At 30.7% G+C, this 19,184-nt stretch overlaps 1 protein-coding gene across 1 annotated transcript in view; it reads left to right on the top strand.

Annotated features, from left to right (window-relative positions):
* Positions 1-1,290: 1,290 nt before the first annotated feature.
* Positions 1,291-19,184, top strand: part of LOC143254190 (uncharacterized) — a gene marked incomplete in the record, with an annotated part of 711,062 nt that continues 693,168 nt past the window's right edge. The window contains 1 exon segment of the mRNA XM_076508987.1: positions 1,291-1,435. Within this exon segment, the coding sequence (XP_076365102.1) occupies positions 1,424-1,435 (12 nt within the window).

The following is a 19,184-nucleotide window of genomic DNA, read 5'->3' as shown; positions in this document are numbered from 1 at the left end:
TTCCAGGAAATCTGTGAAATGAAATATTTATTTATCAAATGAAATCATGGTTTTAGAATATTTAAAAAAGAAACTTAAGTTTACAGATTTCTCCATTTTTATCAATTCCAGTTCAAACATAAAATACATCTATTAACATATATTCATCGTTTCCTTTTCAATAATGAACTGAAACAGTCTTGTAGAACAGTGTTTTTGGCTTTAATTTACGGTAACACTTCCATATTTCCTGCATGGTTAAAGTTTTAATGCGATTTAGGAAAACAGTGTGACATGTTGTTGTTCAATTCAGTATTGTTAAATTTGCTAGCTTCTGATCTAATGAACCAATAAGGATCATAATTTCATAAGAAATCTAGCGATATATTCGAGACAAAATAACTTGTAAACATAATAAATTAATTATATAACAGATATAACAATCAATGAAGATACTGGAACTATCCTTAAAAGAAGAATAGAACATCCCATACGAAGCACGTACCAATTACTCGGAAACAAGATAATAAAGTAAAGTCAATATTCACATCGATTTCAGATCAGTTTACAGCTTTTGATTGAAACAATAATAAAGACAGAGAAACTTATTTAATGAGAACATGAATTGTTAATCATGCATACTATATCAATGAAAAAACTTGTTATTAAATATGTATGTGACAGTAAAAATTAGCGTTTTGAAGGTTTATTTATATTAGGTTGTATTTGTGTGTTTTTATTATAGCAAAGCCACATCGTTCTTTCTGCTGAGTCTTCCGTATATTCAGTTGTCTCTACTGTAAAACATAGAACAATAAATCATTAAGAAGTAATTATTAAACGTACCGTGTAACGTATAATTAAAGTAAATTGGTAAATTTTCATCTAAATAGCCTTATGTTAACTCATTTAAACATTTTGTCATCAATTAACGTAACGATACCAAACCTAAACTCGTTTGGAGTGTGACAAACAAATAAATAATAATAATGTGTAAAATAAAAACAAACAAGTTAACGTTTTTGCATAAAATAATTGAGATTATAAAATAGGGAAACAAATAACTGTGTATTTTATTTTTGGACGAAATTATATAAACCCCATAAGAGTTATTCAACACAATATCCAACTTTGAAACTACATCAGTGTCAGAAAGAAAACTAAAAACATTTCTACAAAGTTTGTGGCGTTGATTTGCGATTTAAATTTGATTATAAACATATCTTGAAAAGAATCTAGTTACAAAGTACGACTTTTGTATGATATAAAATCAGTAAATAGTAATCTGGATCATAAAATTTCGTAACTCAGAGCTGTGACCATCACTGTGATGGCGTCATTATAACACATTATATAAATTCATAAATTTGAAGAATATTTTTAACATGACCAACTCACTTGCAGGTGATATCAACGTATTTCAACTTATTGCATTATAATAAAGATGAAGTCAGTGGTAAGTGTTTTACAGTTTACTCTGTAAGTGAATTATCGGTTGAACTCAAGCACAGCTCACCGGAAACGAATAGTTTTATTTGTAGCATGGTATCATTCCAGTGTAACAAGTTGCAAAATAATATGAGATAAATAGACCAAAATTAATAAATAATTTTTTCGTTGAGTACATTCACTAAATTAATCAGTCATTTCTATTGCAGTTACTAACAAAAATTAGGCTAAACAATTTAGACAAAACATGAATAATGCCATTTATTTTATACTTAATTTGATCTATGTATGAACATTCCGCAATAAAATATTAAAACTTTATGGAGAAAAAGTTATAAAATAAGCTAATTTGCATCGTACCAGTTTGGGCAGCTGTATGTTTCTGTGAAATAACTTTGGATTTCCTCGCGGAAGAAGCAAATAGATTAGTTGTTTAATGATCCTAGCTTAATAAAAAATGAAATTTATTATTTATTTTTTTTACAGAATTTTATGCTACTTTTGGTGATTACGGTCTATACTGTAGGAAGTTACGCTGAAAACGGAAGTAACAAAATAACCCGAAACATCCACAATGGTAATAGTGGTTACGAATATATAGGGGAAAATAGCAGAGCTCTTAACAGACGTTGTAAGAAAAATGGTTTTAATAAGAAACCAGATTTCGGAATATGCAACGTAAATGAAAGATACAAGAAGAATATGTTTAGAAGAGACCTAGGCGTAGGCTTGGTTTTTGACAGTGACCCTAACTTAATAGATGGGTTAACAAGAGGAACACGAACAGCAAGACAAAGACTTTTCGGTGGAAGAAGAAGTGATATAAGATTGGATAGTGAGCTAAGAATGAATGACAGACTACATTTGGACGCATAAAATCGTATTGGTGGAGGGTAATTCGTAACAACTCACTTAATTTCGATGTTCAAGTTAGTACAAATAAGTAAGAATATCAAAATTTATAAACGGAAGAGTTTCAAAGTTTAACTTTTCAAATAAAATGTTAATCAATTTAACCACCAGGCCATACCTCTCAACTCGTGAATATGAGGATTGCTGGTTGAAATTATGCTTTCCCTGTCATTGGTCAAAATTTACCCCAACATTTTCAAAATTGGTGACTTATGTAGTGTCTTTTTTATTAATATGAACATTATCTCACAGGATAAAAAAATGTCATTGGTATGTTAAGTTTTTGGAAGAACCTGGTTTGATAACTTTATTGTTTTTAAAATATTTGAATATTTAAAAAAATTGCCACCTTTTATTGGTAAATATAAGTCGTTGGTTTTCTAGGTAATGTGTAATTTCTAAAAGTTTAAAATTTATACACATTAAAAAACGTATCAGGTATGAAATGAAAAACATAAGGGCCTTATGTTACTTTGTTTATTTAATGCAAAGCAACAAAGTGGGCAATGTGATCTTAGTTTGTCGCATAGAAAATATACCAGATATTAGCGATTTAAGTTACTAAAGTCATTGATAAGTCGTTGGAGGAAGAAAGAGAACAGTTGTGTTTGTGTAGCATAAGTAATCTTCGATTTTATTAAAGGGTAGGAATGGAACATTTAACTTCTACTTCACAATAAGCTGAAAGGAAATAAGAGGAGATTCATAAATAGAATAGCGTCTGTGATATATTATTTGTTTCAAAAAATCCCACTGGTGTATATGTCGGTTGTAATAACATTAATTGGAAATTGAACTTATATGAACAGAAAATTATCTATATAAATAAAAGTATAGTGCATATTGAAACCAATTACAACTCTAATCAAATAATTTATAGTTGTCTTCAAACATCAACTTCCTCAGGATAACAAAGAGAAAGTTTGCAGCTCTTTGTTAACCTGAATATGACCTACACAGGTAGAAACGTTGTTGTCTACTTTATTTTAATAAAAGTTTTAATACCCATACCAAACGTCTTGAGATAATTTTTGCTTCCAATGGGTTTCTCTTTATCCTGAATAAACTTCCCAAATTCTTTGAAAATTATTAAAGTTAATTAAATAAGTTACTTAAAACAACATCGACAAATTTATGCATTTAATTCAGCTTATATTAAACTTTATAGATGTTTTTTTTTCTTCTTTTTACAGCTTCTGAGAATCTGGATTATCGCCGGTCGAAGTGATGTTGTGAAATTTTTCCTTTTTTAAATCAACAACCCGTAGGTAATATAGTGAAAGACAAATATATTGAAATTACTGCAGACTGAATTTTGATATAAATAAATTTTGCATTGAAACTTAGTTTAATTTTTGTTTAACAGAAAACAAAGAACATTTTGTTTGTTTGTTTTTGAATTTCGCACAAAGCTACTCAAGGGCTATCTGTGCTAGCAGTCCCTAATTTAGTAGTGTAAGACCAGAGGGAAGGCAGCTAGTTATCACCACATACCGCCAACTCTTGGTATACTCTTTTACCAACGAATAGTGAGATTGACCGTCACATTATAACACTTTTAAGGCTGCAAGGATGTTATTAAACAGAGGTAGCAAACTGAACATAAATATGTGAGTCATCATATATTCATTCACAAAAATGTTTTGTTCCCGTTTACATGAACTGTAACTGGACAGTGGTGCTGGATTGTAAAAGACAGTTCAGTTGTTTATTTACATTTATATACAAAACAATAGAAGGGATTTTTTGGGATATGTTTTCCACGGGTATCGAAACGTTCAGCATCCTGGAACATTATATAAAATATAAGTGGTGATTAGGGGGTGGGATAACTCGTTCCTCGGCGAAAAGTCCTGATATGCAAAACTTTGTATGTTCTCATTTTGATAGGAAGTCGTTCTTTGTCATCATAAGAAGATATGCTACTAAAATGTCAGATTTAAATTTTACAACGAAGTGTAAGAATTATAATCAGTGATGTCAAGAAAACCCGCTTTTTGAGAAATATATATCCAAGAATTCTAAGTTTGATTCATGTTTTGACGTCAAGTTATAGTTATGAAAGATTTAGTTTTTCGGAGATTGCAATAATTTTATTAGAATATGCAGATGTTATATCTAAACCTACAGGCCAGTCTAATAAATTGTGGCATGGATGTTTTGAAATGAACCATATGAGAGTATCGAATAATGAACGATATTACTTTAAAGTAACACCTACAACTTTGCGTGTTAGGCTTAACTAAGCCTGTTAAATTTGACTAAGCCTTCACATTTCACGAAATTGAAAGTAGGGGTTGTACAAAGTGCCAACATGTTGTTTTAAACGAAATCGAAACTCAATACAAGTTGTTTAGTTAGATATCAGTTATCACACTAAGACTTCTACTCAGCTCTTCGACCCTTAAATGGAAACGAGATGATGAAAACTTTGTGTCTCAAGTAACATCAAAAAAGAATGTATTTAAAATTGTTTTTCTTATTGCTTTAAACAGAAATTGGATCAATTAAACTCAGAAGGGCCTTTAGGTAAAGTTCCAGCGTCATTTATTCACGATTCTTTTGGATATGATATGCATCTTGAAGCGTATATGTTTTGGAACGAATGCAAAAGTACTTTATTTGTAACTTACGTTACAACTGATGTCAAAACACGAGATAAACAACATCCAATCACCTTATAGTTAAGTGATTTTTTGTTATCAGCAAGTGTTCCGTTTTTTTATCCTGGTTTCTAACAACACTTAAATATAAACATCAATTGAATTGCAGCATAACGATATAAACAACAAAGCTTGAAATTACTTAAAATCGTTGTCTGGTTATCGAAATCGCTAAAATCCTGCTTAATTCCAAACAACAAATTATTATCAAGCAAAACACTGAAGGATTAATTTTTGTCCACGTGACTAACGTGGTTGGTTTAACCTCAAAAAGTCACTTGTAATGAATATTAAAATGTATGTGTTGGAAAGATGAGAAAAAAAGGTGTTTAATGTATAATGGAGTGAAAAACAGTAATGACATTATTACATATTCGTTTGTTGTTTTTTTTCTAAAGTTTGTGAAAATCATGTTGTTACTTTTAAATAGATATTTCAGAGTGAACAAGATGCTTAATGACAGTTGATTATCTAAAGGTTTGAATATCTATTTAAAACTATTTCTACGTATGAATTTCTTCGAACCTTGCGCATTGAAGACTCTTTTATATTTTCTTCTGTGGAATGTCATTGTTACATTAACGACTACTTGTTCTCACTATACAAAGCAAGAAAACAAGTTGAAACGAAACTAAGATAATTAATTGAGCAACTGAAGTGCTTATCTAAGTAATTAAACAAATACTCTTTGTACCATTGGAGAAATGAAAATTTTTCTCATTGCTTTTGAACAATAGGTACAAAGATATACAACTTCGTTTTCCAATTTAAAAAAAATATATTATGAAGCAAATTAACTTCATTTTTTTAGTTATGAAGCTGTAATAAGATGTTGCTTTGTTTGCTGTTCTATATAAAATTTTTATACAATGTATACCCGTGTTTCACCTGCAGTGGGTATCGAAATTTTAACGTTATAAGCTTTTAGAATTGAGAAAGAACTGCTGGGGCATTAATTATCATAACATTAATATAAACAATGAATAAAAAAAGCTTTATTTTCCATTAAGTAAAACGAACCGATGTTAGTTATTTCTTTTACGCTTGTTTTGGTTTTTCTTATCTTTAATTCTTTATTATTATTATAAACAAACAATATTATAAAAAATGTACGAATTATAGGCAAACAATAAAAAAAAAGAATTCACCAGTGATAAGCAAAGAACATCAAACAAATTTACTTGTTATAAACAAACATTATAATGGAAATTTACTTGTTATAAACAATGTATTACAAGTCTATTTATCACAAACAAACCATACATCACAAATTTACTTATCATAAACAAACAATATGAAACAAACCAACTTATTGATCTTTATTTCAAAGAAATTAAAACAATGTATAGGTGACCTTTGAACGCAAGCTCAAACAATAGATTGTCTGCGTACAGTTGAGCTGAACTCTGAATTTTATCATTTTAAGTTGAAACTTAGTTCTAACAAACATGCAACAAAAGAAGAAAATTATGATGATCTACGATTATGATAATTATAAAATTAAAAGAAAATGAAATATACACAACAGAAAAAATATTCCAAGAGAAGCTTGTTTGTTTTTGTTTTTTTAGAATTTCGCAGAAAGTTACTCGAGGGCTATCTGTGATAGCCGCCCCTAATTTAGCAGTGTAAGACTAGAGGGAAGGCAGCTAGTCATCACCACCCACCGCCAACTCTTGGGCTACTCTTTTTACCAACGAAAAGTTGGATTGACCGTCACATTATAACGCCCCCCACGGCTCGGAGGGCGAGCATGTTTAGTGCAATGAGGGTGCAAACACCAAGAAAAGCCTAATAACGAATTTATCAGAATGATCAAAGGCTCTCAAAGTCTCAACATATGAATCATGATAATTCATGTTCTTCATGAAAGAACATGTAACAAGATATTGGAGAAAAACGTTCGGTAATTGTTAAAATTCCCTTATTATATCTCGACTCACAATCTGAGGATCGCGGATTCGAATTCACGTCAAACCAAAATTCTCGCTTTCTCAGCAGTGGAAGCGTTATAATGTGACGATCAATCCCATTCTTCGTTGGTAAAAGAATCGCCCAAGAGTTTGCGGTGGGTGGTGATGACTAGCTGCCTTCCGTCTATCTTACAGATCACTCACGAGTTGGTTTCCGCGAAATTCAAAACAAATCAAACCAAACCGAACAAAAAATTGCATATCTTTGACAATTTTTTTGCTAAAGGTATTTCGCAATAGAGAATAAATAATGTAACTGAATTTATTTTTAAAAGTTGGAACATAAAAATTAATTTCTTTTTGAAATTAAGTTCAAAATTAAGTGTGTGAAATATTGATTCTGGAAATTGTGTTGAATGTGAAATGTTATTGTATGTATATATCGTATGTGTATAATGTTTTTAATTTATAAAGTTTACCGAAAATAAATTTCACCAATTCTTAAAAACCTATTTTTGATTCTATATCGAAAATTGATTGGGTGTAAAGATATGTTGAAATTTAAATAATAAAATTTATTGAGCCCTGATCTCATTCAGTTTGGCAAACTTGGATTTAATAAATGATTTTGAAATTACCAACAAAAGCAACGATATGAAATAATGATTATGGCCCTCTAGTAGTTCTGTGAGAAGTTAAATAAACAACCTATCAGCTAAATTTAAAAAAGATCAAAAAGCACTTTATTAAAATTATACCGTATATTATATACTATTCCATAATCAGATGAAATTCTTTATCATTAGTATCTAATTACTTAAAATAATATATAATTATTTTGTTTGTTTGTAATTAAGCACAAAGCTAAACAACGGGCTATTTGTTTTCTGAAAAACCACTGGTATAGAAACCTGGTTTCTGGCATTGTTAGTCCACAATCATACCACTGTGCGGTAAAGGAAGAACGATCTTAGCTGTAATCTAGTTAACACGTTAAAGGTATTCTGGAAGATTACGTATTTGTATGGTGGCGGTGATTTGGCACTATTATAACTTAAGGGAATATTTGTGAGAAATAAAACAGCTAAGATCAAAGTTTTTGTTGTTCACAGTTTGTATTTGTGTCTGTTTGTTTTTATATTTCACGCAAAGCTAAACGAGGACTATCTACACTGGCCGTCCCGAATGTAGCAGTGTAAGACTAAAGGGAAAGCACCTAGTCATCACCACCCACCGCCATGTTTTAAGCTACTCTTTTACCAACGAGTAGTGGAATTAGCCACCATATTATAATGCTTCTCCAAGGCTATAAACGCGAGCATGATTGATGTGACGGAGATTCGAACCTGTGATTCTTCGATTACGAATTGAATGCCCTAACCACTTGACATGAAGGACTTGTTCACGATTAAAATTATTTTTAATCGAACAAAGAAGTCCGACAAGGTTAGGTGGTTGAGATGGCACTCGACTCATAATTAATCTGAGTATCACGGGTTCCAATCCCCATCACACTAAACAGCTCACCATTTTGGTCGTCGAGCGTTATAATGTTACAGTCAATCCTTCTATTGGTAAAAGAGTAATCCAAGATTAGGCGGTAGGTGGTGATGACTAGCTGCCTTTCTTCTAGTCTTACACTGCTGAATTAGGGACGACTAACGCAGATAATACTCGAGTAGCTTTGCGTGAAATTCAAAACAAATCAAACCAACTGAACATAAAAGTTAACATCTTAAATAATTTTGTTGCTAAAGGTGTTTTGCAACAGAGAATAAATGATATACCTAAATCTATTTTTAAAATTTGGGAATATATTGATTAATTTCTTGAAGATATTAATTTAAAGCTCAAAATTATGTGTGTCAAATGTTGATTCTGTTATTGAAAATATATGTTGTTTGTAATGAAGTAACATTTTGACTTGTTGTCATTCAATGATTTTAGGACCACATTATTTGAATTACATATTAATAATCTGAAATATGTTTCACTCAAGATTGAGTAAACATCACGAAAGAGTATTCCCCGTGTTTGTTGAACAATATTTGCCAATTATCGAATCATTGGTAATCTTAGCCAAGTAAATACAATGCTAAGTTCTGTTTTGGTTTGTTTCGAATTTTGCGGTCAGCTGCACGAGAACAATCTGAGCTAGCCATCCCTAATTTTGCGTTAAAACTAGAGGAAAGACAATTAGCCATCACCACCCAACGCCTACACTTGGGCTACACTTTTACTTAAAAATAGTGGAATTGGCCGTAACATTGTAACGTTCCCAAGATGAAAAGGCGAACATGTTTGGTGTGACGGGAATGTTCAGTAACTGACGTATGGCAATGTAAAAAACAAAGTAAACGAATTACATAATATATATAAAAACATAGTTACGTTTTGTTTGTGTCGTTTGTTTTTTATAACAAAAAAATCAAACTTTATATCAAAAAATTGTTATGCATTTTCATTATAAAAATATTCATTAATACATTCGTAACCCGAGGGTCACGGGTTCGGATCCTCATCACACCAAACCTGCTCGCCATTTCAACTGTAAGGGTGTTATAACGTTTCGGCCAGTTACACTATTCGTTGGTAAAAGAGTAGCCTAAAAATTTGCGGTGGGTTGTGATGACTAATTTCATTCCCTTCAGTCTTACACGGCAAAATTAGGGACGGGTAGTGCAGATAGTTCTCGTGTAACTTTGGGCGAAATTCAAAACAAACAAACAAACAATCATTAATTCATACTTACTTCCCTCTAACAAACAATGTTATCAGTATGTTTCTACCTAACCATAACAATAGTTGATGTTTCTGAAAATCTAAGATATCAATGAGAGTTTCAGCGAAACGTTTTTTGTTTGTCTTACGAAAGAAAAATTTATTTTGTTAATCGGTGTCTTAAGATTGAAACAGTCGTGTTTTTGGAATAATATCGTTTTGTGTTACAATTTGGAAATATAAATTAATTTTATCGTGCTAAAGAAGATTCAGAGAGATTGTATCATAGAATACAATCTCTGATACGTTCTATCTATCCCAGTATAGAAATTAAAATCCAGTCATAATGTATGCCGTTGAAGTACGCCTAGATACAGGAAACCGCTGTATATAAACAGTTGAATTCTTTACCAGTAAATAATGTTAATAATTTGATATAAATACAAGCCACATATGCGAAGATATTTCGCTCAAAGCGCTTTAACTTGACGAAAATATCTGTATATGCCGACGTAAAACGTCAAGTGAGTTATCGGATTTACATTTTTAATATTCAGCTTCACCTACGATTAAAAGTGGACCGTTTTTGGTTTATCGTCATTAGGATGAATGACGGCTGATTTGAAGCAACAAACCCATATGATAAAAGTACGTACAGGTACAAAAGTATTTGTTACGTCAAGCAAACTAGATAGCAAATCACATCTCAAGTTTTCAAAGGAATTACAGCAGTGGACGGTTGTTAATAATTATTCTCTGTCAACTTTTCTGCACAATTATACTATATTTTAGAAAATTATGCTAATCAAAGAACGATTAGCATCAGGAGATGTTATATTAAGCATTTAGCTAAAATGATGATGCTTGATAAAGTTATGTCGTTTCAATGACAAGAATCTGTTTGTCTACATTCCATGGCGTTACTATAAATAACTATTAACACTGTTTAGAGAAGGAGACGTATCTGTAAAGCTCTGTTCTGAATAATATATTGTGATGTTATAAATTCTTTATTTCATGTGATTTGTTAATGTGTATTCATAAAAAGTCTAATCAGAGACACGTTAAATGTGTAAATGACGTGCGGCCAAAAAAGGTCTGAATGTGTAACTTAAAGAAAAGAAATCAAAATTGTAGGCCAAACTGGTAGCTATACTTATATGCCACAACTAGAACAAACAACGCGGCCAGGAAAATTAATGAATAAATATTTTCTTTAGAATTATCATCAATGTTACAAGTGTAGCTAGGAGTTTGACCGCCAATTTTGAGTTCATTCTATTACGGCTAGGAAAAGAGATGTGTTTAAAAAGAAATTTTTCAGTCTTATCTTTGTCACAACCTAATAAGATTTTCGTTCAATACGAGTGCCATGAATTGAGCTAAATTTCATTATGTGTTTACCGATTAACGCTTCATATCAGTATGGTCTTAAACATTTGACCAGCTAGTGTTTAGAATAATTTCACAATGTTCACATTTTTTACATTAAATACTAAAAAAGTTTTTATTTTTATTTTCCCTTTCCTTATTTTCATCTTTCGAAGTTCTACTCAAATAAATGGTTAAGTCTAACAACGCGAAAGGCTTATTTTTTCTTTATCATCACTGGCCTGAAGATTTTGGACAGCAGTGTATATACCAGGTATTCATTATAAAGTTGTTCATAGATATAATAATTGAAAGATGCAAATTATACACATAGTATTCATTACCAATATAACACTTAATCATATAATACTTGAGAGAAAAATAAACTAAAAGAAAAGTGATAAATACAGGTATACTTTATATTATATTAAGTTTAATAAATACGTCAAACTGGACACTATCTGTGACAATCAAGATACGTCTTCATTCTTTTTACTTCCACTATTGGTACTTCCCTGGTCTTATCTTAAAACTCATACTGGAAATGTCTTTACCGAAAGGAATGTTGTAATTACTCGCGCACTTCACTGTTTTACACGTACTTCGATATAATACTTAACACTTCTTGGCTCAAGTTGTCTTCTTCTGGAATAACACTATCGTGATGTCGGTTTTCTTTTATCTGTCATTGATTAACTGTTTTGTGTTAATAATTCATAACTTATTTTGTTATCGTCTGTGGAAAATTAATCTTGTCCTTCTACACCGGTTCTCGAAATTTTCATTTTTTATGGTCGAACATATAGAAATAGAAATAACTATTAATTTCATTAATTTTGATCAATATGCTTATTTTATTATCAGCTTACCACAACCGTTAGTTACTAATTTAATATTAAAATGAAGCTATCATAAATTACTCTACATCAAAATCAGATAGGCTATTGTCACATAATTCAACCACTTCAGTGGCCTATGAGTAAAACAATCTTCTGTTGTTGACTGGACATGTTCTGGTATTATTTTTGAACTTACTCAGCCCATGTAACTTTAAATATGTGAGTAAAACAATCTTCTGTTGTTGACTGGACATGTTCAGGTATTATTTTTGAACTTACGCAGCCCATGTAACTTCCAAATGTGATTAAAACAAATCTTTCACGTGTTGTGTGTAACACACTACTTACTAATATTACCACAAGAAACATGATATTATCATTACTAAATCAGTCGACTTCCACGTATCTACGCTACTTCTTTCTGTGTGGTTCTCACGTGGTTTACATGTTAAAATTCCTTGATACTTTACCTAGCTTTCGAACAGGGCAAGTTTCAGATTTCATCTTTTATGTTCAACAGTTTTTTTTTTCAGACTTGAATCTACATTTATATTCTGAATTAACTGCAACTTTTTTATGGTCAATAGTTCTTGCCCGGGTATTCTGATATCTGGCCAATCTAAGATATCAACTATTCTTTAATTTAGTTACCTTAGTTCGATAATAAAACCGATTTATATTTCATTTAGGGCATAGTATCAATAAGGTAAGTTCATTTTTTACATATAAGATACTCATGTTCCTGGTGTATTAATTTTGTAAAAATAAAATTATTCTATAAATTCAGTTGGCGTAACATATGTTCTTTAAACGTTAAATGGTTAAAAATATGGCAATATAAAATCATTTCCTTACTACACATGACTGGTAAAAAAACAGCAAAACGGCTGAATCATCAATTTATACATCGATACAATCATTCCTTAACACCGACTTTAGAATTTATTTCTCCACGATCCCCCTTCCCCAAAGTACAGTGGAATGAATTCAAATTGTACAGTTTCAACTACCTTACAATGTTATCGGTTAGATAGATTAGTTGAATAGCACATTCCACTATTTCACGGAAAACATATTTTGTCATCATCAGAAACATTTCGTTTAATGTAATAGGTATTTCTGTGTATTTTGATATCATGGTCAAATCTATTTCATGATAAGACCGAAGAAGTTGACAATTGGAAAAAGAAACGGTCCAGAAAAAACATCACCACATGGTGAAATGTTTGACACTGAAATTTATGACTCGTAATGACAAAGGTGAAAAATTTGAAAGGCAATGACATGTCAATAAAGATGTAACATTTCTTGAAGAATGTTAATAAAAGTTTTTACACGAACATTAAGAATAAATTATTTAAAATATAAAAAGAAATATTTTTACATCATACTGCCATCTCTGGAATGTTGAAGGAGTATTACATAAAGAAAAGGACATTCTGTTGAACTGATATTTACTTGAAGGTCAGACGAAAGTAGTTTTAACTTTATCTTTTATTACTACCTACCAGTACCCACGTTGAAATCAATAGATGAAAAGTATTTAATATTACTTCACCTTTCTAAAGTTTCCTGTATATTACGTAACAGATAAATATCTTTAATTGTCACTACATTCACCAATTTAAAACCTAACTTTATGTCCTTCAAAGGAACTTATACAACCGGGGATGAATGTGGACTGATATTATCATCTGTTATTCCTTCTAAAATCATATCATTCACTCACTGTTTTCATTTAAACATGTGTATCGCTGGCACTCTATGAAGTCTCTGTGCTATAAGTTTATTGTCATTTAACCATGTTATGTGTTTAATCTTCTTTGTACTATCAGTGTCACTTGTCATACAAATAATCTCTATATAATGTTAGTAATGTTATTACACCTTCTTTATATTTTCTTACACATTTCCTAAGAAATTGTTTCCTATTTATTTTATTCTGTGGTGTCTGGTGTTTCCTATTCCTCACATTATGCTGTACTACTGCAGCTAATGTTTCTCTGTTAGTGAACTTGACTACTACTACGTTGTTAGGAAGGATTTCTTTTCTTTCACATTTTAGTTCATGTTAACATTCACAAGTTTATTACAACAATATTGCTAAATTAAATAATACAAATAGTATGAACTGCAGACTATGAATAATGTGAGTGGCAGTTGTACATTGATTGTTCTTAAAGAAATCTAAAAGTTGTTATACCCAGTCATAACATATGTATCTGGTCCTGTTACTTATTCGGTTCCTACGAAAATATCGTTAGAGTTGACAGCCAAGTTATAAAACGTTTTCACTTTTTTTCTGTCAACGGGCCGATAAAGCACGTAATAAACACTAGAAAAATAAACAATAGCTACACAGAGTCAACCAGATACCAAGTTGATACATAAAAGAGAGACCACAAGATATAATTTTCAAAATATAAGACGAAGATTTCCAGAAAATTTCTAGATGAATGAAGATATAAATTTATTTGTTACAAATGTTCTTCTCTTTCCTTCAGCTTGTTTACATTTATCTTTGGAAACATAATAATAAAAAATATTCTTTGTGATACAGAGAATAATAAATTGGTCCAAGTGAGAGTTATTTTTTCCCAGATTTGTAAACAATTCCTACCAGATAGAAAAAAATAAATATTAATTTCGTGGTTTGCGTGTCTGAATTATGGAAAATATGTTTCTAACACAAAAATATTTTTTTATGTAATTTAAGTAATAAAGCCTATTAATATGTCAAAACATGTGACGAACACAAATGAAAACTCCAATAACAGATCTATTTTAACCTTTAATTAACCAACTCTCTAAGTGAGTTGGTGAAATATGAAGTAGAATTGGTGACAGGTGAAGCTTCTTTGATAATACAGTTTTTTATTAAATACCATGGGATCTATCCACCTATTTTTATTTTACAAATGAAAGTAGTGGCAGTAAAACTAATTAAACTCACTATTGATGTTTTACTGCCATCTACAGTGAGAAATCATTATTAGATGTGATTTTATTATAATCTTCGATTAAAATCAACTTTGCGGACAAGCACAAAAACAATCTTTTCTGCTATCCTTTTATACTGTTTGAATCACATTAAATGTCACTATATTCCAGAACATTAAAAAGAATAAAACTTAAATTTATAGATTTCTCCATATTTGGCAATTCCAGTCCCAATGTAAAATATTTCTATTGACCTATTTTCGTCGTTTCTTTTACAACAATTAACAAAACCAGAGTAGAAGAAGGAGCACATTGGCTTTAGTTTACGTTAACACTTTCATAATTCCTGCATGGTTAAAGTTTTACTGTGATATGGGAATACCGTGTGACAATTTATTGGGAATTTGATAAGATTCATCATGACTGTTAAAACTGAAACGGTTTTACTCTATTCACGAAGTTCTGATTTAATGAACCAATGGTGATCAGAGTATGATAATATTCTAGTGAATAATATTTATACATATTGTTAGCCGTAATATAGGGAATATGACATAAGATTAATTTTATAAGTTTAAGATGGGCTAGTGATAACCATTTTATTTTTACATCGTTTGGGGTCACATGCTCTAAGTGGACATTCTACACATTTCAACATATTTTTTTCTGACATTTCCACAGTTAGAGTTAATGAATTGTTTAAGGTTAAAGGTAAGAACACACTCCTGTATTTTTTATTAATGTCAATAGTATCTCACATGATATAAGAATGCATGGTGTGGTATTTTAATAACTATCACGTCATATCGTCACTGGTTTGTTATTTTTTGGAAAAAGCTGCTGTGTTATTTTTAATTTTCTAAAAGTGTTGAATATTTAAAGAATTTGCTGCTTTCTGATGGTTAATTGAATTTCTAAGTAATGTGTAATATTTAAAAGCTAAAATTTATACCTATTAAAAACGTATTGGGATTAAAATGAAAGCATAAGGGCCTTAGGTCAACTTGTTTATTTAATGGAAAGCAACAGGGCTATTTGAATTTCATTTATTGCAAATAACCTACCCTTGATATTAGCGATTTAAGTCACAAAAGTCATCGATAAGTTGCCAGAAGAATAGAGAGGATAACTGTGTTTGTGCAGTACAAGTAATCTTCAGTTTTATTAAAGGGTAAGAATAAAACATTTTAACTTCTACTTTACAAGTAGCTGTAAGAAGAGGAGATTCATAAGTGTAATAGAGTGTGTAATATATTATTTGTTACATTACATTACAGTGATATATATATATACGTCGTTTATATGAATGTTTAACGAGAATTATATAAATAAACAAATTAAACATATAGATTAATTTGTAGTGCATATTGAAACCAATTACAACAGTAATCAAATAATTAATATATGTCTTAAAACATAAACGTCCTCAGATTAACAAAGATAAAGTTTCTTACTCTTTATAAACATGAAGATGACCTAATAAGGTGGAAACGTTATTCTCTTCTTTATCTTAATAAATGTTTAATAGATGTTTCCAAACGTCTTCAGATACATTTCCACTTCAATTAAGTTTCTCGTCGTCACAAATGAACTTCCCCAATCCTTTAAAAGTCATTAACGTTAATTAAATAACTTACTTTTAACAACATCCACAATATGAGGTGTTATCTCAACTTAAATAATACTTTATATATGTTTTTATTCTCGCAACGTCTTAGGATCTGAATTATCGCCGATAGAAATGGTGTTCTGAAATGTGAACTTCATTCAATTAACACACTTTAGGTTTTTTAGTGAAGGAACAATATATACTTGAAAATACTATAAACTTAATGTTAAATAAAAAACTTTGGTTTGAAATTTAGTTTGATTTTTTCGGTAATAGAAAACAGAGAACAATAAACTGAATAAAGTAGTAAATATCTGTCTGTCTGTTTTTACTGGTGTTTCATGAACCCGTTTCGATACACAACTAAATGTTTGTTAAGGTTAGTTTCTATAGAATATATTTCGAATGTTACCAATTCGAAAAAAAATATCCTGGAAGAAATATTAATATATGGCCAAATATTAGACCCTGAGATTTTTCTTGTATCTGTACTCACATTCTTGTTATCGATATTTAATCAAGAAGCCAGTTGTTTACATTGGAGGTTGTTTCAAGTTTCTTAGTGATCAATCATCCGTAACTTTATACCATACTGTACTGGTGTCAAGATGTTACAGTTTCTTTGTGGTTCCACTCATTAATACAGTGTCCATAGTTTCCACAATCCCTTTACAAACCTCGATAACGTCAATTAATTATAGACTAAACGCTAAACGAGAAGTGGAAACTTTCTCAACATGTTTTACAGAATTATTCTTGTTCGATAATCATCATTGGTTTAGCTTTCACGTCGTCTACATGTTGTTGAAATTAGTTAAAGCTTTACCAAGCTCTCGAACAGGTCAAGTTTCGGATTTCATCTTATATGTTTGACAGGCCTTTAAGATGTAAATCAATATTTATATTGTGAATTAGCGGTAACTCTTTTATAGTCAATAGTTCTTGCCCGTAGGGAAATTCTTATATTCAACAGATTTCTTGAATATTTAGTTTTACTTGTTAAGCTATAGAATAATGTAATTCATTGGATTTTGGTATAACAAGTTCTAGACAATGAAAGATATCCACTATTCTTTAATTTAATTACGTCAGTTCGATAACCGAAACCGATTTATATTTCATTTAGGGCATACAATTGAAAAGGCAAGTTCATTTTTTACTAATAAAATAATCATGTTCCTGGTGTCTTAATTTTGCAAATATAAAATTATTCTATTTTTGCATAGTTCAGGATCACATACACTATGGAACCTTGTGTATATTTCACCATAACTTTCTCTGTCATTTCCACAGTTAGAGCTAACGAATAGTTTAAGTATACAATCCTAAATAATTTGAATTTTTCATCAGTTACTTTCAAAGGTATCTTTATGAAAATTCATTGCGAATCCTTTACTGCGGTTGTCTTTACTTCAATCGATGTACAATAATTTCATCTGACAGTTTATGTAAATCACTTGTACGAATAAACCATGAACTCACCTTTCTGTCTCCAGCTATTTACAATACTTGTACTAACGTAGATAACTGTCACACAATTTTCAACTTTTTTATGATAATTGTTGATAATTATTCTGAATTCTGGCCCGGCATGGCCGAGCGTGTTAAGACGTGCGACTCGTAATTCGAGGGTCAAAGGTTCGCATCCCAGTTGCGCTAAACATGCGTGGGGGCGTTATTATGTGATGGTCAATCCCACTAGGCTTTGGTAAAAGAGTAGCACAAGAGTTAGCGGTGGGTGGTGATGACTAGCTGCCTTCCCTCTTGTCTTACACTGCAAAATTAGGGACGGCTAAGGTTTCTCCTCCTGGTTGGGAGTTGTGCAGTGTGCTAACAATCTACTCACTTAAAAAAACCAGCCTTTTAATGAATCCGCAAGTAATTGCGGCCCTATGTTCCTTTACGGAAACGAGAGGCATAATAATAATAATAATAAATAAATTCTGAATTCTAGAATTGAAAACTAACATTTTAGTTTTTGCTTTTTGACGCTCAGATTGTCTTATTTTTGTAGGTATCAAAGTGGTATTAATGTTTACAAGGGCTTAATGATACATTTTTAATTTTCTTCTCATGTAATTCAAGTGTGTGGTTTAATTAATTCATTACAATCACATGTTAAATTAAACATTTCCATAGATACATGTTTTTGATGTTCTGTTTTCTTCTTTAATTCACGAAAATTATTTGTTGCTCCAAAAAATTTCAAAATATTTCCACCAGCGTCTATTAAACCACGTTTAGGAGTTCGATCGGAAATCGGAAAGCTATCTTTTATATTCTTTAAATCTAAATACAAATATTCTATCTTAACAGAATATTGTTTATCTTAGGTATTATAATTTTTAAATAATATTTCCTATAATATCATCACTGAACATGAGATAGCTGTTCCGGAATTTGTCACATGAAATTGACACTGTCATCGAAACTAACATGACCACTCACGTAAAACGATTTCTCGAACAATAATAGTTCTTCTCGTAATCAAACTATTAATCGAATGCACTGTGGAAACGGTATATTTTAAGCAATTATCCACTTATCACACGATAATATAAAATTTCCTTCTTCAATAAAAATCATGACCGTCTTACTCTCTTGTGGTACAACACTCACATTCTGTACCGCCATGTTTACACTCATCTATATAATAATTACCGTTGTAAACCTGCAGATACGTCAACTGCTAAAACATATAAATCTTATAATCACAGACACATATTTATGTAACTCATACAGTAATGTCTATATATATCCTGTATTGTCTACGTATTTCTAATTACAG

The sequence above is a fragment of the Tachypleus tridentatus genome, chromosome 6, assembly GCF_004210375.1.
Source record: "Tachypleus tridentatus isolate NWPU-2018 chromosome 6, ASM421037v1, whole genome shotgun sequence".
Classification (NCBI taxonomy): Eukaryota; Metazoa; Arthropoda; class Merostomata; order Xiphosura; family Limulidae; genus Tachypleus; species Tachypleus tridentatus.
This window is presented reverse-complemented; position numbering and strand designations above follow the sequence as displayed.